This window comes from Nicotiana tomentosiformis, chromosome 11 (assembly GCF_000390325.3).
Source record: "Nicotiana tomentosiformis chromosome 11, ASM39032v3, whole genome shotgun sequence".
NCBI lineage: Eukaryota > Viridiplantae > Streptophyta > Magnoliopsida > Solanales > Solanaceae > Nicotiana > Nicotiana tomentosiformis.
This window is the reverse complement of record NC_090822.1, coordinates 124618365-124630740: the sequence shown is the minus strand read 5'-3', so window position 1 is coordinate 124630740 and position 12376 is coordinate 124618365. Positions and strand designations below refer to the sequence as shown.

The 12376-nt window shown below is 37.2% G+C and overlaps 1 protein-coding gene across 2 annotated transcripts in view; it reads right to left on the bottom strand.

Moving 5' to 3' along the window:
• The window catches only part of LOC104102274 (callose synthase 9), a 42571-nt gene that overhangs the window by 6589 nt on the left and 23606 nt on the right, over window positions 1-12376 (bottom strand). For both annotated transcript variants that reach the window (XR_004508588.2, XM_009609956.4), the window contains exons 30-40: window positions 12249-12339; window positions 11979-12139; window positions 11792-11901; window positions 8927-9061; window positions 6470-6538; window positions 6207-6384; window positions 5987-6101; window positions 3529-3648; window positions 1323-1438; window positions 1160-1243; window positions 971-1083 (exon numbers count right to left, since the gene is read on the bottom strand). Coding sequence is in view for 1 of the 2 variants with exons in the window: in XM_009609956.4 (XP_009608251.1) it covers window positions 971-1083; window positions 1160-1243; window positions 1323-1438; window positions 3529-3648; window positions 5987-6101; window positions 6207-6384; window positions 6470-6538; window positions 8927-9061; window positions 11792-11901; window positions 11979-12139; window positions 12249-12339 (1292 nt within the window). In the remaining variant the exon portion in view is untranslated. The remainder of the gene's footprint in view (window positions 1-970; window positions 1084-1159; window positions 1244-1322; window positions 1439-3528; window positions 3649-5986; window positions 6102-6206; window positions 6385-6469; window positions 6539-8926; window positions 9062-11791; window positions 11902-11978; window positions 12140-12248; window positions 12340-12376) is intronic.

Genomic DNA, 12376 nt, shown 5'->3' with positions numbered 1-12376 from the left:
TTCTCCATAGGCTTAAAATTGTAGTTTCGATCTTTCGTAATTTGCTTGAGGAAGAGTAAACAGACCCTCATGAAACTTTGCAAAGAAATTCATTACTGGGCTGATTTCTAAGATAAAAAAATTTTATTCCTCAAAAATCACGTATTGATGGTGGAGTGGTGGTGGTGGAGAGGGAGGAGGTGCTAATGTGGAAGAAGAAATGAAGATGAGAGGGTAAAATGGGTTTGGGTGATGAGGTGGCTGCTACGTGGTGCTCACCTCACCAAGTTGTCGGTGCCACGTGGGATTGGATGTCCACCCTGGACACCTCTAACGGAGGAGGGGTATATTTGAGCCACTTGTATAACGGTAAGGGTATTTTTAGACTGATAGATAAACTTGATCCTTTTCTTATAGTAGATGGACAAATTTGACCCTTTTCCCTAAAAAGAACTTCTCCAGCTTCTGCTTATGCTTTCAAGAAGAAGTTATATTTTTCAGTTTCTTCCCCGCAGCAAAAGAAAAAAAAACTTCCGCCGCTACTCAAAAGAACTGATTTCTTTTCGGAAACTTAGTCAAGCACCTTAACTATTCAAATTAAATACTTCTTTTCAAAAAAATAAGCACTTCTAGTTTTACAAAAGCTTGGTCAAACAAAATACTACTCACTAGTCATGACACAGTAAAACTCATAACGAGGACACTGAATAATTATACATGCAGCAGAATATCAGGTCACTAACTTTTTCATGTCGGTTAACTGGTTGAAGATTTAAGAGAAATGAACCAAAAGAACTAGGTTCCAATCAAAATCGGAGAAGACACAAGCTGGGAACAAATATGCTAGCTGGCCAGAGAAAATCATATGAACCTATGGTAATATTATTAATCTAGGGGACATCATCGTATATGAGCAAGCTTCCAACTAAATAAATGTAAAATGGAGAGCACAACGTGCATGCCGGTGGAGTGCTTGGCAGCAAACCATTACCTGCATAGATGTCTTCACTGATATTAATCACACGCGAGGCTTTGCTGATACCACCTCGAGTAATATGGAAAATTCTGTCAAAGATATCTGGATGTCCATAGTGCATACGAACTCTGAGGAATTTTACAACCTGTCATAAACTGACTCCCTGGTGCAATATAAATATCAAAGTAATGAACATGCACTCACTTCAAAGGATTTGCCAGAACACGCTGGCCCATAGTCACAAAGCTTGCTTCTTGGTTAGACATGAAGGATGCCAACGAAGAAACACTGAAACGCAAAAAACCATATCAGATGACTGTCAGGAAATACAATGACAGAAGAAATATATCATTAGATCCAAAATCACCTGCCAGTAAACACATGCTCCCTAACACCAAGAATTGTAGCGGGATGAATGCCATGATTAAGGAAGAACTCCTCAAGAAGATTTCTCACCTTCAGAGCCTCTTCAAAATAGTTATCCTATGTTTGATAAATACATAGAGATAGGGTCGAGGTAAGCAAGGTATGAACGAAAGCCTAATGACAATGAAGCTGACAAAGATATTATCTTTGAAAAAGAAATACACAAGTACAGCAGGCACTTCCCCTTCCTAAATCCACTTCAATTTCACCAGTCTCGTGAAATGCGCCCTTCCCTTTCCTAATCTACTTCTATTTCACCAGGCTCATGCAATGATTTGACTTAAGATTGGGTATCTCAAAAGAAAGAGAGCCTCACTAATTCTTCCATTGGGTATCTCAAAAAAAGGGAGCCCCGCTAATTCTCCATTTCACCTAGACTATCACGTAGCAAAATCACCCAGGAATTCTAGAATCTATCTGTAAAAGCATAAGAGATTGCCCAGCATGTATGATGTCTATCCTGCCAAGGATGAAATCATTGTCGCTTAGACCTCTCCTTACCTTTGAAAATAGGTAAGAATTATGTATATTAAAAAGAAAAACAAAGTTAGAAAATTAGATGGTTCCCAGATGATGACAAAGGGCCAAACTATCCACTTCAAAGTACTGCTAAAATGATTATTCTCTGTAGAACTACTAGAAAAACTTCACACTTGAATTGGGGTTTTTTAATTCTATCATGATGAAGATGGGATTTGCGGGGGAGCATAGGATATGGATCAGATTTTGTATCACGACGGTCAGGTTCTCTATCTTGGTAAATGGAAGTCCTTATGGTTTCCTCCGCAGCCCAAGGGGATTGAGACAAGGGGATCCGTTATCCTCCATGTTATTTATATTGGTGATGGAAGAGCTGAGCAAAATGACGGATAGAGCAGTGACTTGAGGTTTCATGATGGGTTTCACGGCACTGATTGGGCAACAGAGTAATGTGAAGGTCACGCATTTATTGTTTGCAAATGATACTCACAAATCTCAGCTGACATACTTGAGAGAGGTTCTGAATTGGTTCCAATTTGTACCATGTTAGAAGATTAGCCTCAGGAAATGTGAGACCATACCAAGTAGGCGAGGTGGATAACTTTGACACCCTTTCACAGATATAAAGCTTTAAGGCAGGTGTTCTACCTACTACTTACCTTGGGTTTGCCGTCGGGTGCTTCAAACAAGGATCTTGCAATGTGGAATTCGGTGATTGAAAGAGTTGACAAGAGAATAGCAGGTTACCAAAAGAGGTACTTGTTAATAGGGGAAAGGAAGTACTCATCAAGAGTACACTTTCAAGCTTTCCTTTATATTACATGTCACTAAATGCAGGCACCGAAGGGGAGCCTTGGCGTAACTGATAAAGTTGCTGCCATGTGACCGGGAGGTCACGGGTTCGAGCCGTGGAAACAACCTCTTGCAGAAATGCAGGGTAAGGCTGTGTAAGATAGACCCTTGTGGTCCTGCCCTTCCCCGGACCCCGCGCATAGCGGGAGCTTAGTGCACCGGGCTGCCCTTTTTTATTTTTACTAAATGCAGGCACATGTGATTGTAACGGACAAACAAGAGAGACTTCAAAGGAACATCCTTTGGGACGCTGCTGATGGTTCCATGGCATGGGATGTTGTGCCTCTAGCCCTCATGTGGGTAATTTGGAATGGAAGAATAGGAGAACATTGGAAGGGATCGAAAACGGCATTGTACAATTGAGGAATAACCTCGTGTTTTTAATTTCTTTTTGGTGCACCCACGAGGTTCCCACTTGTATAGATGATTGGGTTCTTTTGTGGAGAATCATGTGTTGGTGTAGATTCTCTATTTTTTGGAGTACTTCTTGTATACTTGAGCTGTTTTACTCCCACAATCAATAAAATTACTTTACCTTATCAAACTGGAGTTGGCAAATTGCTTGGAAAAGAGGCATAGTTGTTATTAAAAAAACAAAAAAGAATTTCACACTTTATTTCACCAGTATACTAACTATTGTAGATTTTTCTTCAACCTGATCCCAAAGTATCACCTAGTTATTGATGAAGATTTTGTCTACTATCTATTGGACGCTAAAGGAACTCAAAAGGGGAAATCCACTTAGCATTCTGTTCTATACACAAGGGATAGAGTACAGACTAACACAGTCAACAAAACATTAGATACTTGGCTACCTGATTCATGTCAATTGTTTGCACTGCATTTCCACGTGTAAAGATAATTGCATGATTTTGATTTTCCGGTTTTCCTTCACCAAGTTTAGGATTTCCAGGCAGTTTAATTGAGTAGATTTCCTGCAATCATGTAGAGAAAAAAGCACGTAGAAGCATTACTATTTTGAATCTACAAGGCAAAAAGTTAAATCGCTGAAAATGATATCTTATCAATATAAATTCAGTATATTATATTACTCTGGATAAGATTGCTACAGAAAAAGAGGATAACACCAATCAGAAAATAGCACCTCTCATCTTACTTTTGTTGTGTTATTACCAGAAATAATAGAGACAGGTAACAGCTGTAGCACATTCTTACAATGCCCCTGGGCCTAACCGGTAAAGGAATACTTACTAAAGGCAGAATACCGAATTCCCACCCACCCACAAAAAAAAAAAAAAAAAAAATCCTTGGCAGGGATTATTAGTTGCACACCTAAACTATGAGGAGTCCTCCTTACACCCTGCACTTGGATATTTGATAGCTTTTAGCCCCTAAACTTGGAACTGATTATAAGTTGCACATCTAAACTATGAAGAGTTCTAACTACCCGCCCTACCTTGGATATTTGATAGCCCTTACCCCCGGGATGATCTCCGCACAAGGAAGTGACATACATGCGCCTGCTACGTGGGTTTTGTTGTCTACGTGGCATCTTTTTAAATAAAATATAATATTTTACCTTTTTAAATTCATTAATTTTATTAGATCATTTTTTCCGGGTCAAATTAGTAGAAAGCTTAGCTGAACTCCATTATTTTGGCAAAACTTTTTTTATTTGGCTAAGAAAAATGGAGCTCTAGCCAAGTTATTTTTACTGATTTGGCCCAAAAAAATGCATTTGAAATAAATAGTCATTGCATCTAAAGAAAAAAGATATACACAAGTGGTACGCCATTATTTTTGCTAAAAGCTAATTTTATTTGGCTAAAATGATGGAGTTCTAGCCAAGTTTTTTACAAATTTGGCTGGAAAATGAAAAAATACACAGTTCGAACAAATAGACAATTGCATCTACAGAAGAAACTACAAAAATGCAAATTTCCGGTAAAATTGCATTGTATATGATTATGTGGCAATTAACTGTTGAAAGTATCCCAACAGGAAGTTGAGTTTTCGATTTTCTTCACTCCCGTCTGCCTAAAAAAGAGTGTATCCACTCTCTTTGCCATGCCAGCATCTAGGGGGTAAAGGCAATGAAATAACCAAGCCGAAGGGGGTAACTAAGACTACAAATAGTTTAGCTGTGCAACTAATAATACGAGACAAGTTTAAGAGGCTTTTAGGTATTCTGCATTACTAAACATCATAGACCACTTGGTCCAAAAGATATAACATTATGACTTACTTTTATGTTTGAGCGCCAATGACCATGCCAGCAAATCCATTTTGCGTCGCTTCTCCCACTAACGCAGACTTGTTTGGTTTAGGGTCCAAAATCACCGGTAAAGAAGCAATATCCTTGTGGTAGGTCCAGAAGCTGATGAAAGACTCTAGAGGTAAGCTTATGTGGTGTCTACAGGCAACTACCATTTAATAGCATGAACATCCAATTAGCTCCCACTTACTTGCTCATCGCTTCCAACTAGCTCCTACTTTTGTTACCATTTGGAACAACTTGAGTCCAAAAGGTACAGGGCAATACTTAAAGAACTTTTTTTTCATTAGTAAGACAATACTTTAAGAGCTTGACAGACAAGCTGGGATTTACTCCATTTAGGGTCATGCAAGTTGCAATAAGAAAAGATATCTAGCACTAATTAACCCCAGGTCCCAACTTACAATACCATTTTCTTTTCTTTTCCCGATAGAAGTGGGAATTCTTTGGTTTGAGCTGCAACAACATAGAACCAGTATTCGTGTTGTTTCCCCATGTTGATGTTTAACAGCATTATCACAAACTAGGGTAATTGCAAACATAGCAAAAGCTGAACACGAAAAGAACTCACTAATCAACACCACCAAAAGCAGACCCAGCTTCGTTCACATTATGCTTCACTCTCTAAAGAGCTGATGTGACCATTTATTAATTTTCTGAAATTCAAATCACAGATAGTTGCATATTTGTGTACTATTACGCATATTACATGCTAAAACAACAACAGTAACAACAACAACAATAACAATAACAGCAACAACAACAAAAATACTACTACTACTACTATTACATGCTAAAACACAAACAACAACAACAACAACAACAACAATAACTACTACTACTACTACTGCTACAACCACCACCAAACAAGTGGGGGTCCGCTATATAAATTCTCATTGACCATGTTTCTTCATTTAAGCTCTACCCATAATGCTAAAACACATAGAACGAATTTAAATTAAAGAGTAAATAGAACAAGTGTAATGGAAATGACATGGACGCCTTAAGCAGATTTTAGAGTAGAAAAAGAATGACACCTTATCTTTGCCGTTGATGTCAGCCTTTACAAGCTTTGAGATGTAGTCTTTATTCACCTTTCCATCTTTAAGAGTTTCAACCTCATCAATGAAAGCAACTCGGAGAGCCTCATTTCTACATGAAAGTATAACCCAAGTCAGCGGAGAGGTTATGACGTCAATTCTAAGACAGAATCTATCTTGTACATTCATTACAATCCAAATGAATAAATTAATTCACCTTTGCATTAGTAATGCAATATCTGCAGCCTCAGGTTTTTGCTCTTCTTTCTGTTTTCCATATATCTGGCATGTGACAACATATGTAAATTTCAGATCTGCCTGTGCTCTTGATTCAGGAGACAAGTGAAATCCTTGAGTATCCGTTGTTTCATTTGGTGGGATTCCTGCTTCAGAATCTAACAACGTACAGAAGATTTGAATTGGTGAAGAAAGAGAAAATCAACAAAATCATACATTGTTTTAGGTTCTCAGAAAGCAAACCTCCAGTTATCATCCGTTCCAAATATGATTGCAGCATTAGCGCTTTCCTGTAGTACATCATTCCACGAACTGCAGAACTCCAGAAGGGTTGTGTTAAAGGTAAGAAATTCATCAGAAAAACAAGCAAGGAAGCAACTTTCTCCAGGCGAGGAAAGCAGGATAGCCTACATAGCACAAGCAAGCAAGCAGGGTATCGTCTGGTAAGTACCATTCTTAGGGCTGTCTTTTCACACACAAGTTTCAGTACCTAGCATCATGACCTTCAACTTCTAAAAGTCTGCCTCAACAGCCATACATTAACTTTTCCATCAAAAGAGACAGAAATTTTAAATTTTGACTAGTTCAAAAATAGCCCTTTTTCGCCTGGCCATCACATAAATAATCAGAAATTTAAGTCTTTCGTTTCTCTGACCTAGACAAGGCATATGATAAAGCACAACGAAAGGTCCTTTGGTGGGTGATGGAGAAAAAGAAATTCATATTAAATATATAAAAGTCATAAGGGACATGTCTGAAGGAGTTGTCACTAGCGTGAAAACAGTAGTAGGAGATAAAAAGGAGTTTCCAATAAAAGTGGGTTTACACCAGGGTTTTGCAGTGAGCTCCTACTTATTTACCCTAGTTATGGATGAGCTAACCAACAAAATACAAGATGAGGGCCCACGGTGTATGCTATTCGTTGATGATATTGTGCTAATTGACGCAACTAGCGAGGGTGTCAACCGAAAGCTTGAGGTGTGGAGAAACACCTTAAAGAGTAAGGGTTTTAAGATAAGTAGAAGTAAGACCGAGTACATACACTGCAAGTTTAGTCAGCACGAGAAGAGCGAAATTGAGGTGAGACAAGATGGACTTGTGAAGCCAAAATGCAACTATAAGATGCAACTATGAGCCAAAATGCAACTATAAGATAAATTCTATTGAACAACTATAAGACCGGTTATATTATATGGTAGTGAATGTTGGGCCGCTAAAATACAACATACCCACAAGATGATTGTTGCAGAAATACGAATGCTATGATGAATGTGTGTCACACACGATTACATAAGATTAGAAATGATCATATTCGCCAGAAGGTGCAAGTACTACACAATGAGGATAAAATGAGAGGTCACTTGAGATGGTTTGGTTATAAGATTAGTAGTAGTAGACCTACAAATCCTTGGAATTAATGCAAACTTAGATGGAAGAGAAAAATCCATACTATATTTATCATACTACTACTACTACTACTACTACTATCATTTACATATATTTATCTTTTTTTACTTGCACTTTTATTTTATTATGGTAATGATGATGATATGAGTTGAGCTAAATGAAAGAAATGGGGATTCATATCGCCGACCCCAACTTGTTCGAGACCGAGGCAATGTTGTTGTATTTTTCCTTGTACAGATACTTTTAAGATCTCTCTGGGTCCTAATCATAAAAATCATTCATTTATCTCTCAAACAAAATCACTTTTTTTCCAGATAAATTCAAACAAAATCACTTTTTTTTCAGATAAATTCAAACAAAATCACTTTTTTTCCTTTCTCTTTTGATAACGATAGGGTCCGGGCACTTGCATGCACCTCCAAGATCACTCTTATACTTACTCTTTGTCAACACCTTCAGTTTATCCTTTTCAACAATTTGTTACGATCATCTGGAATGTCAAGTACAATACACAAAATTTGGATCTTGACTCCATCATCCCTGCCTTTGCAAAGAGATTTAAGTAAAAAGCTTTCAGTATAAAATCAACTGTAAGAAGATACACTCCGCATGTTGCTTAAGAATAGCACAATAGAGGAGGAATGTTTAGGGGTCGGGGTTTATTATGCTCAGAATAGCACAATAAGAGAATACAGGCAAAGGCATCCCCAATTCCATGTTTCTCTTTCTTTCTTTCCATCCATTTCTACTTGTGGTTACGTAGAACTTTCCACCAAGAAAACTGATGGCTGTAACAATTTTCTTTTGGGCCCACATATTGATGTTCGTGATGGCATCCTTACACAAAGGAAGAAAAATCAGGAGTTTCTGGTTAAAAATAGGGGGAAAAGAGATGAAAATATTCATGATAATCGGACTTAGTACCTAATCCCTCTAGGATTCATTTTTTTTAACACACTTTCTGTTTAAAACAAGTAGTCTCGTGAATTTGAAATCTGAAACCTGTGAGAGTCATATAGGATACTAATATTTTAGCTGATGTTTCAAAGTAGAAATGTCACAAAAAGTAAGACAGAGCAAGCACCCAGCTTGATCCTAGATATTTTTCGTCCAAAGAAACAAAGATAACACACATGATCTATTCGAAACCTAAAACAGGAGAAGAAACAATTAATGTAAGTAACCCTAAACATAATTTCAGAGGTACATGATGCAGTCAGAAGTGTAGCATTAAACATCCAAGGAGACAGCATATACTGCAAATTAAAAAGAAAACAGAGAATTAAGAAGTACCAGTTCTGGCCAATGTTTGCCCACGGTATGATGCCCAAAACCTAAGTTCAAGAATGTCATTTGGGTTATCATTAAGTTCTGTCTCTGAGGCATTCTCATCACGGCCAATTCGAGCAAGAAAGTTTTTCCATTCATCTGCATCAAATAATTTCTTTTTCCTCTTAATGAAACGACAACAAAGAGGAGACTTACCTTCAAGTGTAATTTCTCAGGAAAATGAGATGACTAATCAAACAAATACAAGCTATAAAGAAAAACTTCCTCTGTTTTGGACACTTTTTTTATAAGGTTCCTCTGTTTTGACACTTCAATGCATTCTGAAGACAACATTCTGAATACATGTATCCTAATCAGTTATCGAGTTGTAGAAATTAATTGAAGATGTTTGCTTACAACTTTAAGACCTCAAAGATTTCCCAGCTATAACAGTTGGGGAAATAAAAAATGGAAGATTTAAAAATAACAAAAGACTGATTAAGTCTTATTTAGAAAACAAAACTACAGAAAAAATAAATAGAGATAATACATTGCTGAACAAGTTTTAATTAAGACACTAACAACAAAAGCAGCAAAAACAGGATAACCATTAACCAACCTTGGGCACTAATAAGGCATCAGATTTCCACTTTCGTCTTGTTATGCAGAACAACAGTAAAAATAGCTTTCTTCTCTTTTCTTTCTACTGTCTAAAGAAACCTTCTTCGGAATGTCAAAACTTGGAATTTTAATAGTAAAATTATCATAAATGTCTATATTTCACACTCAGAAATATGTTTATCTTTATTTGAATGTCCACAAAGTTATTAAGAAAACTCTTTTCTATGTTTTATCATAAGGATAATATTTTCATTTATTTGAAAAACACATGTATACAAGCAGTATATCAAAAAGTAAAAGGCTTACAAAATAGTAATATTTTTAGTCCATCTCGTATTTGCAACTAAATATTATGCGATCATCACACTCCATAAAACCTGTTCTAAGTACCAAATTTTCATAACTATTACTTATGTGAACACTCTTAAGGTCTTTCACCCCAAGTCTTCCCCCTTTATTTCGACTCATCACGGGCTTCCAACGATCCAACTGTGAAGCTCCATATAGTCCCATGTGCTAAATCCCAGAAGCATGTAACAAAAAAACGCAATATGTGGAACACTTGATAGTATGCTCTTGATAAGCATATCCTTTCCTCCTTTAGACAAATAACTTTTTCCGCCATCCTACTAAGTTTTTCTCAACACTTCCGATTGCCTGTTCCAGACAGCTTGGCCCAAATTCAAAGCACCCTAAAGACAGGCTGAGATAAGCGGTTGAAAATGCTTCAATGCTGTCCGCCATATCCACTGGCATTATCTCACAATTTAATGAGATTTATTTCTAGTTCTGACATGGTTTGAAAACACACAAGGATCTATCTGATGAATATTAACTAGGAAATATCTGCATCACAAGACATAAGCATGTCGTCCAACAAAAATAGATCGGTCCCCTTGCCTCAAACTCATCGAGCTACCAAACAATACATATGGCTCCCATTCACTAGAGCCAAGTATCTTACTTTTGAATAACAGAAATTGACTCACTTCCTTCACCTATAGTAGAAACTTTATCTTTGTCATTAAAAAACCAAGAACTCCCAATTCAATTGTCATAACGCTTCTCAAGGTTCACTTGCAAAGAACCCCGAGCTCTCCTTTTTTCCTCCTTGAATCTACCACATCATTTGCCACCAAAGCAGCATCTAGGATCTGTTTCTCCAGGAGACACGCTTTTAGAAGTAGATATTGTATCGTCCAGTACCTTCTTTAGTCTACTAGAAAGCACCAAAAAGATGAACAAGACAGAAATCAATGATGATACACGATGAGCACCAATTAGTGTTTTAGCCTATATTGGATGTGTCTTTCATAACCTTTTCACTGAACCCCCTCAAAAGTGCAAATGGAAAAAAGTAAGGAAAAAGAGTGGTAACATGTTGAGTGAAGAGACAGTGCAAACACTCACTCCCATCAATATCAATAAGAGTTCATCTTCTTCCCAAACTTCCGCTCACTCGTTCAAAACCTAGACTCAGAGCAACTACGGAAGTCCCTAAATTTTCTATAATTGGACTAGATGAAATCAACAAATTAAAAATGCAGATAAAGAATCTGTGCTACCTACCTCCCACGTTGACACGCTCTCTTTGCTTTGTGAAATATGACAATGAAAACATAAGCTCTATTTTAATCGAAATACATGTACTTCTGCTTTATTTCTCCCTATGAGTATTTGCATGGTTGTGGCATGGAAATAACTTAATTGTACTCAGATTCTTCTACTTCTTGCAAATTTTGACCTGGTTTACCATATGCCCGAACGGTTGGAGCACGCGCCCCACGAAATATGCGCTGCCCACTTCCCAAGGCAATTTTCGACCGCCTAGTCCTAGTATGCGTGCCCTGCTAACACCTTTGAAATATACTGACTGGACACCGAATGATGGTGTCGGACCTCTGCATTGGTTTTCTAACCATCACGTGATCTAGGTACAGAGTTTAAGAATAAGAAAGACTTTTGAAACTTGCGGTCTAAGACATGTCATAGACATTTCTGTAGCTATAAAATTATGTCTTTTTAAGGGTAAAACTAGAAGTTAAAGTGAATTTGTTTTTAAATATAGAAAGGTGTCATCTTTTTTAGATAGACTAAAAAGGAAAGTGTGTGACATAAAATGGGACAGATAAAATAACAGTTTGCTCATATGTTCATTTAACTGAGTACATTTTTTGCTCTGAGCAGCATTTTGAAGAGTCCGCGCAACATAGATGCAAAATACCAGCTATTTCTATTTACCGCTTTGCACAAAGAAACAAAGATTACCTGGATATATTTTCTGAAGGTAAAATAGAATAGAAATTCCATCTTCATTTTTCTTTAGGAGCTCTGACATGCTGTAAAGAACAGTTTCCGAATAATACGGTGTGAACACACTGCAAGAGAAGAAAATTATTACAGAATAGGTCAATGAAGATGGTAAAATGAACAGTAACAATGTGATAGAACATACCTGAAGGATAACATCTCACGGACAGGTTTTGTTACAGGCATATCCATGAAAAGAGAATTGGTGAAAAACTCTAACCGGCGTCTAGCCTCAAGATTCTTAGGTACGGTGGCAGCAGATTCTTTAATAGTTAGAAGCGAATGGAGTCTTTTAATCAGTTCCTTCTGCAAATATTTCATGCATTTTATGTACCAAATTCAAAGAAACGAGGAGCAAACAGGTGCCGAAAACAATTAAGAACAAAATGTGAAAGGAAACCAGATACAAGCATACCAACTCAGGATCTCTCGGCCACTTTAATTTTGAGAACAACCGGCCTTCATTCCTTGCCTTTGATAAAATGTTCCATGTCTCAATGTGTTCTCTAAAACGATATGATAGTAATTATGCTCCGCATTCAA